The sequence below is a fragment of the Pocillopora verrucosa genome, chromosome 10 (assembly GCF_036669915.1).
Source record: "Pocillopora verrucosa isolate sample1 chromosome 10, ASM3666991v2, whole genome shotgun sequence".
Taxonomy (NCBI): domain Eukaryota; kingdom Metazoa; phylum Cnidaria; class Anthozoa; order Scleractinia; family Pocilloporidae; genus Pocillopora; species Pocillopora verrucosa.
Genome location: NC_089321.1, coordinates 8,090,008 through 8,101,752, shown reverse-complemented (window position 1 = coordinate 8,101,752; position 11,745 = coordinate 8,090,008). Strand labels below are relative to the sequence as shown.

At 46.2% G+C, this 11,745-nt stretch overlaps 1 protein-coding gene across 1 annotated transcript in view; it reads left to right on the top strand.

Annotated features, from left to right (window-relative positions):
- LOC136283650 (pneumococcal serine-rich repeat protein-like) overlaps window positions 1-11,745 on the top strand; it is a 33,352-nt gene that overhangs the window by 13,101 nt on the left and 8,506 nt on the right. The window contains exon 2 of the mRNA XM_066172839.1: window positions 18-11,672. Within this exon, the coding sequence (XP_066028936.1) occupies window positions 18-11,672 (11,655 nt within the window). The remainder of the gene's footprint in view (window positions 1-17; window positions 11,673-11,745) is intronic.

The following is an 11,745-nucleotide window of genomic DNA, read 5'->3' as shown; positions in this document are numbered from 1 at the left end:
TTTTTGCCTACTTTAAGGGTGAGCAGAGAAAGCCAGAAATCGTCATCTTCAATAGTAGCTTCCAGTTTCTCTAGTCAGCCATCAGGGCACAGCACAGTCAAACTGTCTTCAGAGAGATCAGAGTTCGTGTCACCTTCATTGCTTGTGTCATCGTCCACTCTAGGTAGTAGCAGAGAAATCAGCAGCTCCCTGTTAGCAACAGTAGATTCTAGTGTGACATCAGAAGAAAGCACACTGAGATTATCTTTAGAAAGCTTATTGCCAGTATCACCATCGTCACTTTCCTCCTCGTCGACCTTTGTTGTTAGCAGAGAGAGCAAGACATCGTCATCAACAGTTTTAGTCTCCAGTGTGACATCAAAGCAAAGCACAGTTGGACAGTCTTTTGCAAGTTCATTGCTGCTGTCACCATCATCGGTTGCAGTATTGTCGAGTGGTAGTATTAGCAGGGAAAGCAGCAGATTGTTATCACCAGTAATAGTGTCCAGTTTGGCATCGGATGAGAGTACAGTGAAGGCGTCTTCAGAGAGGTCATTGCTGGAAGCGCCATCCTTGGTAGTGAAATCGTCCACTTTTTATGTGAGCAGTGCAATCAGTGTATCCCCATCCTCCATAGTGGTATCCAGTGAGACTTCGGAGGAAACGACAGTTGAAGTTTTATCCAAAAGATCAATGTTGGGATCACCTTCATCGGTAGCATTTTCGCCTAATTTGAGTGTGAGCAGAGAAAGCCAGAGATCGTCATCCTTAATAGTAGGTTCCAGTCTGTCCAGTCTCTCACGTCTGTCCAGTCTGCCATCAGAGCAAAGCACAGTCAAGCTGTCCTCAGAGAGATCAGAGTTGGTGTCACCTTCATTGCTTGTGCCATCATCCACTGTGGGTAATAGGAGAGTAAGTAACAGCTCCCTGGTAGCAAGAATAGAGTCCGTTGTGATATCCGAAGAAAGCACATTGAGAGCATCTTTAGAAAGCTCGTTGCCAGTATCACCATCGTCAGTTGCGTCCTTGTCGACTTTTGTTGTTAGCAGAGAGAGCAAGAGATCGTCATCAGCAGTTTTAGTCTCCAGTGTGGCATCAAAGCAAAGCACAGTTGGACAGTCTTTTGCAAGTTCATTGCTGCTGTCACCATCATCGGTTGCAGTATTGTTGACTGATGGTATTAGCAGGGAAAGGAGCAGATTGTTATCACCAGTAGTAGTGTCCAGTTTGGCATCCGACGAGAGTACGGTGAAGGCGTCTTCAGAGACGTTATTGCTGGAAGGGCCATCCTCGGTAGTAAAATCGTCGACTTTTGATGTGAGCAGTGCAATCAGTTTATCCCCATCCTCCATAGTTGTATCCAGTAAGACATCGGAGCAAAGGACAGTTGAGGTGTCATCAGAAAGGTCAGTGTTGGTATCACCTCTATTGCTAACATTTTCGCCTACTTTGAGTGTAAGCAGAGAAAAGCAGAGATCGTCATCTTCAATAGTAGCTTCCAGTCTGTCCAGACTGCCATCAGAGCACAGCACAGTCAAACTGTCTTCAGAGAGATCAGAGCTCGTGTCACCTTCATTGCTTGTGGGATTGTCCACTGTGGGTAGTAGCAGAGAAAGCAGCAGCATCCTGTTAGCAACAATAGAGTCCAGTGTGACATCAGAACAAAGCACACTTAGAACATCTTTAGAAAGCTCATTGCCAGTATCACCATCGCCAGTTGCGTCGTTGTCGAGTTTTGTTGCTAGCAGAGAGAGCAAGAGATCGTCATCAGCAATTTTAGTCACCAGTGTGTCATCAAAGCAAACGACAGTTGGACAGTCTTTTGCAAGTTCATTGCTGCTGTCACCATCATCGGTTGCAGTATTGTCGACTGATGGTATTAGTAGGGAAAGCAGCAGATCGTTATCACTAGTAATAGTGTCCAGTTTCGCATCAGATGAGAGTACAGTGAAGGCATCTTCAGTGAGGTCACTGCTGGAGGGGCCATCCTCGTTAGTGAAATCGTTGACTTTTGATGTAAGCGGTTCAATCAGTGTATCCCCATCCTCCATAGTTGTATCCAGTAAGACATCGGAGCAAAGGACAGTAGAGGTTTCATCAGAAAGGTCAGTGTTGAGATCACCTTCATCGGTAGCATTTTCGCCTACTTTGAGTGTGAGCAGAGAAAGCCAGAGATCGTCATCTTCAATAGTCACTTCCAGTCTGTCCAGTCCGCCATCGGAGCACAGCACAGTCAAAGTGTCTTCAGAGATATCAGAGTTCGTGTCACCTTCACTGCTTGTGCCTTTTTCCACTGTGGGTAGTAGCAGAGAAAGCAGCAGCTCCCTGTTAGCAACAATAAAGTCCAGTGTGACATCAGAACAAAGCACACTGAGAGCATCTTTAGAAAGCTCGTTGCCAGTATCGCCGTCGTCAGCTGCGTCCTTGTCGACTTTTGTTGTTAGAAGAGAGAGCAAGAGATTGTCATCAGCAGTTTTAGTCTCCAGTGTGGCATCAAAGCAAAGCACAGTTGGAAAGTCTTTTGCAAGTTCGTTGCTGCTGTCACCATCATCGGTTTTAATATTCTCGACTGATGGTATTAGCAGGGAAAGCAGCAGATCGTTATCACCAGTAATAGTGTCTGGTTTGGCATCGGATGAGAGTACAGTGAAGACGTCTTCAGAGAAGTCACTGCTGGAAGGGCCATCCTCGATAATGAAATCGTCGACTTTTGATGTGAGCAGTTCAATCAGTGTATCCCCATCCTCCATATTGGTCTCCAGTAAGACTTTGGAGCAAAGGACAGTTGAGGTGTCATCAGAAAGGTCAGTGTTGGGATCACCTTTATCGGTAGCGGTTTTGCCTACTTTGAGTGTGAGCAGAGAAAGGGAGAAGTCCTCATCTTCAATAGTAGCTTACAGTGTGTCCAGTCTACCATCAGAGCACCGCACAGTCAAACTGTCTGCAGAGAGATCAGAGTTCGTGTCACCTTCATTGCCTGTGCCATTGTCCACTGTGGGTAGTAGCAGAGAAAGCAGCAGCTCCCAGTTAGGAACAATAGAGTCCAGTGTGACATCAGAACAAAGCACAGTGAGAGCATCTTTAGAAAGGTCGTTGCCAGTAGCACCATCGTCAGTTGCGTCCTTGTTGACTTTTGTTGTTAGCAGAGAGAGTAAGAGATCGTCATCACCAGTCTTAGTCTCCAGTGTGGCATCAAGGAAAAGCACAGTTGGACAGTCTTTTGCAAGTTCATTGCTGCTGTCACCATCATCGGTTGCAGTATTGTCGACTGATGATATTAGCAGGGAAAGCAGCAGATCGTTATTACTTGTAGTAGTGTCCAGTTTGGCATCGGATGCGAGTACAGTGAAGGCGTCTTCAGAGATATCATTTCTGGAAGCGCCATCCTCGGTAGTAAAATCGTCGACTTTTGATGTGAGGAGTGCAATCAGTGTATCCCCATCCTCCATAGTAGTCGGTAAGACTTCGGAGCAAAGGACAGTTGAGGTGTCATCAGAAAGGTCAGTGTTGGGATCACCTTCATCGGTAGCATTTTTGCCTACTTTTAGTGTGAGCAGAGAAAGCCAGAGATCGTCATTTTTAATAGTAACTTCCAGTCTGTCCAGTCTGTCATCAGAGCAAAGCACAGTCAAACTGTCTTCAGAGAGAGCCGAGTTTGTGTCACCTTCATTTCTTGTGCCATCGTCCAGTGTGGGTAGTAGCAGAGAAAGTAGCAGCTCCCTGTTTGCAACAATAGAGTCCAGTGTGACATCAGAACAAAGCACACTGAGAGCATCTTTAGGAAGCTCGCTACCAGTACCACCATCGTCAGTTGCATCCTTGTCGACTTTTGTTGTTAGCAGAGAGAGCAAGAGATCGTCATCAGCAGTTTTAGTCTCCAGTGTGGCATCAAAGCAAAGCACAGTTGGACAGTCTTTTGCAAGTTCATTTCTGCTGTCTCCATCATCGGTTTTAATATTTTCGACTGATGTTATTAGCAGGGAAAGCAGGAGATCGTTATCACCAGTAATAGTGTCCGGTTTTGCATCGGATGAGAGTACAGTGAAGACGTCTTCAGAGAAGTCATTGCTGGAAGGGCCATCCTCGGTAATGAAATCCTCGACCTTTGATGTGAGCAGTTCAATCAGTGTATCCCCATCCTCCATGGTGGTATCCAGTAAGACTTCAGAGCAAAGGACAGTTGAGGTGTCATCAGAAAGGTCAGTGTTGGGATCACCTTCATTGCTATCATTTTCGCGTATTTTGAGTGTGAGCAGAGAAAGCCAGAGATCGTCATCTTCAATAATAGCTTCCAGTCTGTCCAGTCTGCCATCAGCGCACAGCATAGTCAAACTGTCTTCAGAGAGATTAGAGTTCGTGTCACCTTCATTGTTTGTGCCATCGTCCACTGTGGGTAGTAGCAGAGAAAGCAGTAGCTCCCTGTTTGCAACAATAGAGTCCAGTGTGACATCAGAACTAAGCACACTGAGAGCATCTATAGAAAGCTCGTTGCCAGTATCACCATCGTCAGTTGCGTCCTTGTCGACATTTGTTGTTATCAGAGAGAGCAAGAGATCGTCATCAGCAGTTTTAGTTTACAGTGTGGCATCAAAGCAAAGTACAGTTGGACAGTCTTTAAGTTTATTGCTGCTGTCACCATCATCGGTTGCAGTATTGTCGACTGATGGTATGAACAGGGAAAGCAGGAGATCATTATCACCAGTAATAGTGTCCAGTCTGGCATCGGATGAGAGTAGAGTGAAGGGGTCTTCAGAGAGTTCATTGCTGAAAGTGCCATCCTCGGTCGTGAAATCGTCGTCTTTTGATGTGAGCAGTTCAATCAATGTATTCTTATCCTCCATAGTAGTATCCAGTAAGACTTCAGAGCAAAGAACAGTTGAGGTGTCGTCAGAAAGGTCAGTATTGGGATCACCTTTATCGCTAGCATTTTCGTCTACTTTGAGTCTGAGCAGAGAAAGCCAGAGATCGTCATCTTTAATAGTAGCCTCCAGTCTCTCCAGTCTGCCATTAGGGCACAGCACAGTCAAACCGTCTTCAGAGAGATCAGAGTTCGTGTCACCTTCATTGCTTGTGCCATCATCCACTGTGGGTAGTAGCAGAGAAAGCAGCAGCTCCCGGTTAGCAACAATAGAGGCCAGTGTGACATCAGAACTAAGCACACTGAGAGCATCTTTAGAAAGCTCGTTGGCAGTATCACCCTCGTCAGTTGCGTCCTTGTCGACTTTTGTTGTTAGCAGAGAGAGCAAGAGATCGTCATCAGCAGTTTTAGTCTCCAGTGTGGCATCAAAGCAAAGTACAATTGCACAGTCCTTTGGTAGTTCATTGCTGCTGTCACCATCAGCGGTTGCAGTATTGTCGACTGATGATATTAGCAGGGAAAGCAGCAGGTCATTATTACCACTAATAGTGTCCAGTTTGGCATCGGATGAGAGTACAGTGAAGGTGTCTTCAGAGATGTCATTGCTGGAAGTGCCATCCTCACAAATGAAATCGTCGACTTTTGATGTGAGCAGTGCAATCAGTGTATACCCATCCTCTATGGCGGTATCCAGTAAGGCTTCTGAGCAAAGGACAGTTGAGGTGTCATCAGAAAGGTCAGTGTTGGGATCACCTTTATCGGTAGCATTGTTGCCTACTTTGAGTGTGAGTAGAGAAAGCCAGAGATTGTCATCTTCAATAGTAGCCTCCAGTCTCTCCAGTCTGCCATCAGAGCACAGCACAGTCAAACTGTCTTCAGAGAGATCAGAGTTCGCGTCACCTTCATTGCTTGTGCCATCGTCCACTGTGGGTAGTAGCAGAGAAAGTAGCAGCTCCCAGTTAGCAACAATAGAGTCCAGTGTGACATCAGAACAAAACACACTGAGAGCATCTTTAGAAAGTTCGTCGACAGTACCACCATCGTCAGTTGCGTCCTTGTCGACTTTTGTTGTTAGCAGAGAGAGCAAGAGATCGTCATCAGCAGTTTTAGTCTCCAGTGTGGCATCAAAGCAAAGCACAGTTGGACAGTCTTTTGCAAGTTCAATGCTGCTGTCACCATCATCGGTTGCAGTATTGTCGAGTGATTATACTAGCAGGGAAAGCAGCAGATCGTTATCACCAGTAATAGTGTCCAGTTTGGCATCGGATGAGAGTACAGTGAAGGCGTCTTCAGAGAAATCATTGCTGGAAGGGCCATCCTCGGTAATGAAATCGTCGACGTTTGATGTGAGCAGTTCAATCAGTGTATCTCCATCCTCGATAGTGGTATCCAGTAAGACCTCGGAGCAAAGGACAGTTGAGGTGTCATCAGAAAGGTCAGTGTTGGGATCACCTTTATCGGTAGCATTTTCGCCTACTTTGAGTGTGAGCAGAGAAAGCCAGAAATCGACATCTTCAATAGTAGCTTCCAGTCTGTCCAGTCTTCCATCAGAGCACAGCACAGTCAAACTGTCTTCAGAGAGATCAGAGTTCGTGTCACCTTCATTGCTTGTGCCATCGTCCACTGTGGGTAGTAGCAGAGAAAGCAGTAGCTCCCTGTTTGCAACAATAGAGTCTAGTGTGAGATCAGAACAAAGCACACTGAGAGCATCTTCCGAAAGCTCGTTGCCAGTATCACCATCGTCAGTTGTGTCCTTTTCGACTTTTGTTGTTAGCAGAGAGAGCAAGAAATCGTCATCAGCAGTTTTAGTCTCCAGTGTGGCATCAAAGCAAAGCACAGTTGGACAGTCTTTTGCAAGTTCATTGCTGCTGTCACCATCATCGGTTGCCGTATTGTCGACTGATGGTATTAGCAGGGAAAGCAGCGGATCATTATCATCAGTAATAGTGTCCACTTTGGCATCAGATGAGAGTACAGTGGAGGCGTCTTCAGAGAGGTCATTGCTGAAAGTGCCATCCTCGACAGTGAGATCGTCAGCTTTTGATGTAAGCAGTTCAATCAATGTATCCTTATCCTCCATAGTAGTATCCAGTAGGACTTCGGGGCAAAGGACAGTTGTGGTGTCATCAGAAAGGTCAGTATTGGGATCACCTTCATCGGTAGCATTTTTGTCTACTTTGAGTGTGAGTAGAGAAAGCCAGACATCGTTATCTTCAATAGTAACTTTCAGTCAGTCCAGTCTGCCATCTGAGCACAGCACAGTGAAACTGTCTTCAGAGAGATCAGAGTTCGTGTCACCTTCATTGCTTGTGCCTTCATCCACTGTGGGTAGTAGCAGAGAAAGTAGCAGCTCCCAGTTAGCAACAATAGAGTCCAGTGTGACATCAGAACTAAGCACACTGAGGGCATCTTTAGAAAGCTCGTTGCCAGTATCACCATCGTCAGTTGCGTCCTTGTCGACTTTTGTTTTTAGCAGAGAGAGCAAGAGATCGTCATCAGCAGTTTTAGTCTCCAGTGTGGCATCAAAGCAAAGCAGAGTTGCACAGTCCTTTGGTAGTTCATTGCTGCTGTCACCATCATCGGTTTCAGTATTGTCGACTGATGGTATTAGCAGGGGACGCAGCAGGTCATTATCACCACTAATAGTGTCCAGTTTGGCATCGGATGAGAGTACAGTAAAGGCGTCTTCAGAGAGTTCATTGCTGAAAGTGCCATCCTCGGTCGTGAAATCGTCGTCTTTTGATGTGAGCAGTTCAATCAATGTGTCCTTATTTTCCATAGTAGTATCCAGTAAGACTTCAGAGCAAAGGACAGTTGAGGCGTCGTCAGAAAGGTCATTATTGGGATCACCTTTATCGCTAGCATTTCCGTCTACTTTCAGTGTGAGCAGAGAAAGCCAGAGATCGTCATCTTTAATAGTAGCCTCCAGTCTCTCCAGTCTGCCATCAGAGCACAGCACAGTCAAACTGTCTTCAGAGAGATCAGAGTTCGTGTCACCTTCATTGCTTGTGCCATCGTCCACTGTGGGTAGTAGCAGAGAAAGCAGCAGCTCTTGGTTAGCAACACTAGAGGCCAGTGTGACATCAGAACAAAGCACACTGAGAGCATCTTTAGAAAGCTCGTTGGCAGTACCACCCTCGTCAGTTGCGTCCTTGTCGACTTTTGTTGTTAGCAGAGAGAGCAAGAGATCGTCAACAGCAGTTTTAGTTTCCAGTGTGGCATCAAAGCAAAGCACAGTTGCACAGTCCTTTGGTAGTTCATTGATCCTGTCACCATCTTCGGTTGCAGTATTGTCGACTGATGGTATTAGCAGGGGGAGCAGCAGGTCATTATCACCAGTAATAGTGTCTAGTTTGGCAGCGGATGGGAGTACAGTGAAGGCGTCTTCAGAGAGTTCATTGCTGAAAGTGCCATCCTCGGTCGTTAAATCGTCGTCTTTTGATGTGAGCAGTTCAATCAATGTATCCTTATCCTCCATAGTAGTATCCAGTAAGACTTCAGAGCAAAGGACAGTTGAGGTGTCGTCAGAAAGGTCAGTATTGGGATCACCTTTACCGCTAGCATTTTCGTCTACTTTGAGTCTGAGCAGAGAAAGGCAGAGATCGTCATCTTTAATAGTAGCCTCCAGTCTCTTCAGTCTGCCATCAGGGCACAGCACAGTCAAACTGTCTTCAGAGAGATCAGAGTTCGTGTCACCTTCATTGCTTGTGCCATCGTCCACTATGGGTAGTAGCAGAGAAAGCAGCAGCTCCCGGTTAGCAACAATAGAGGCTAGTGTGACATCAGAACAAAGCACACTGAGAGCATCTTTAGAAAGCTCGTTGGCAGTACCACCCTCGTCAGTTGCGTCCTTGTCGACTTTTGTTGTTAGCAGAGAGAGCAAGAGATCGTCATCAGCAGTTTTAGTTTCCAGTGTGGCATCAAAGCAAAGCACAGTTGTACAGTCCTTTGGTAGTTCATTGCTGCTGTCACCATCATCGGTTGCAGTATTGTCGACTGATGGTATTAGCAGGGAAAGCAGCAGGTCATTATTACCACTAATAGTGTCCAGTTTGGCATCGGATGAGAGTACAGAGAAGGCGTCTTCAGAGATGTCATTGCTGGAAGTGCCATCCTCACAAATGAAATCGTCGACTTTTGATGTGAGCAGTGCAATCAGTGTATACCCATCCTCTATGGCAGTATCCAGTAAGGCTTCGGAGCAAAGGACAGTTGAGGTGTCATCAGAAAGGTCAGTGTTGGGATCACCTTTATCGGTAGCATTGTTGCCTACTTTGAGTGTGAGTAGAGAAAGCCAGAGATTGTCATCTTCAATAGTAACTTTCAGTCTGTCCAGTCTGCCATCAGAGCACAGCACAGTGAAACTGTCTTCAGAGAGATCAGAGTTCGTGTCGCTTTCATTGCTTGTGCCATCGTCCACTGTGGGTAGTAGCAGAGAAAGTAGCAGCTCCCAGTTAGCAACAATAGAGTCCAGTGTGACATCAGAACAAAGCACACTGAGAGCATCTTTAGAAAGTTCGTTGGCAGTATCACCGTCGTCAGTTGCGTCCTTGTCGACTTTTGTTTTTAGCAGAGAGAGCAAGAGATCGTCATCAGCAGTTTTAGTCTCCAGTGTGGCATCAAAGCAAAGCAAAGTTGGACAGTCTTTTGCAAGTTCAATGCTGCTTTCAGCATCATCGGTTGCAGTATTGTCTAGTGATTATATTAGCAGGGAAAGCAGCAGATCGTTATCACCAGTAATAGTGCCCAGTTTGGCATCGGATGAGAGTACAGTGAAGGCGTCTTCAGAGAAGTCATTGCTGGAAGGGCCATCCTCAGTAATGAAATCGTCGACGTTTGATGTGAGCAGTTCAATCAGTGTATCTTTATCCTCCATAGTGGTATCCAGTAAGACTTCGGAGCAAAGGACAGTTGAGGTGTCATCAGAAATGTCAGTGTTGGGATCACCTTTATCGGTAGCATTTTCGCCTACTTTGAGTGTGAGCAGAGAAAGCCAGAAATCGACATCTTCAATAGTAGTTTCCAGTCTGTCCAGTCTGCCATCAGAGCACAGCACAGTCAGACTGTCTTCAGAGAGATCAGAGCTCGTGTCACCTTCATTGCTTGTGCCATCGTCCACTGTGGGTAGTAGCAGAGAAAGCAGCAGCTCCCTGTTAGGAACAATAGAGGCCAGTGTGACATCAGAACAAAGCACACTGAGAGCATCTTTAGAAAGCTCGTTGCCAGTATCACAATCGTCAGTTTCGTCCTTGCCGACTTTTGTTGTTAGCAGAGAGAGCAAGAGATCGTCATCAGCAGTTTTAGTCTCCGGTGTGGCATCAAAGCAAAGCACAGTTGGACAGTCTGTTGCAAGTTCAGTGCAGCTGTCACCATCATCGGTTGCAGTATTGTCGACTGATGGTATTAGGAGGGAAAGCAGCAGATCGTTTTCACCAGTAATAGTGTCCAGTTTGGCATCGGATGAGAGTAGAGTGAAGGCGTCTTCAGAGAGGTCATTGCTGGTAGCGCCATCCTCGGCAGTGAAATCGTCGACTTTTGATGTGAGCAGTGAAATCAGTGTATTCCCATCCTCCATAGCAGTATCCAGTAAGGCTTCGGAGCAAAGGACAGTTGAGGTGTCGTCAGAAAGGTCAGGGTTGGGATCACCTTCATCGGTACCATTTTCGCCTACGTTGAGTGTGAGCAGAGAAAGGCAGAGATCGTCATCTTCAATAGTAACCTCCAGTCTTTCCAGTCTGCCATCAGAGCACAGCACAGTCAAACTGTCTTCAGAGAGAGCAAAGTTTGTGTCACCTTCAGTGCTTGTGCCCTCGTCCCCTGTGGGTAGTAGCAGAGAAAGTAGCAGCTCCCAGTTAGCAAGAATAGAGTCCAGTGTGACATCAGAACTAAGCACACTGAGAGCATCTTTAGAAAGCTCGTTGGCAGTATCACCATCGTCAGTTGCGTCCTTGTCGACTTTTGTTTTTAGCAGAGAGAGCAAGAGATCGTCATCAGCAGTTTTAGTCTCCAGTGTGGCATCAAAGCAAAGCTTAGTTGTGAAGTCTTTTGCAAGTTCATTACTGCTGTCACCATCATCGGTTGCAGTATTGTCGACTGATGGTATTAGCAGGGAAGGCAGCAGATCGTTATCACCAGTAATAGTGTCCAGTTTGGCATCGGATGAGAGTACAGTGAAGGCGTCTTCAGAGAGGTCATTGCTGGAAGCGCCATCATCGGTAGTGAAATCGTCGACTTTTGATGTGAGCAGTACAATCAGTGTATCCCCATCCTCCTTAGTGGTATCCAGTAAGACTTTGGAGCTAAGGACAGTGGGGGTGTCATCAGCAAGGTTAGTGTTGGGATCACCCTCATCGGTAGCATTTTCGCGTACTTTGAGTGTGAGCAGAGAAAGGGAGAAGTCGTCATCTTCAATAGTAGCTTCCAGTCTGTCCAGTCTGCCATCAGAGCACAGCACAGTCAAACTGTCTTCAGAGAGATCAGAGTTCGTGTCACCTTCATTGCTTGTGCCATCGTCCACTGTGGGTAGTAGCAGGGAAAGCAGCAGCTCCCTGTTAGGAACAATAGAGTCGAGTGTGACATCAGAACAAAGCACACTGAGAGCATCTTTAGAAAGCTCGTTGCCAGTATCACCATCGTCAGTTGCGTCCTTGTCGACTTTTGTTGTTAGCAGAGAGAGCAAGAAATCGTCATCAGCAGTTTTAGTCTCCAGTGTGGCATCAAAGCAAAGCACAGTTGGACACTCTTTTGCAAATTCAATGCTGCTGTCACCATCATCGGTTGCAGTATTGTCGACTGATGGTATTAGCAGGGAAAGTAGCGAGGTGTCATCAGAAAGGTCAGTGTTGGGATCACCTTCATTGCTAGCATTTTCGCTTACTAGGAGTTTGAATAGAGAAAGCAGGCGATTG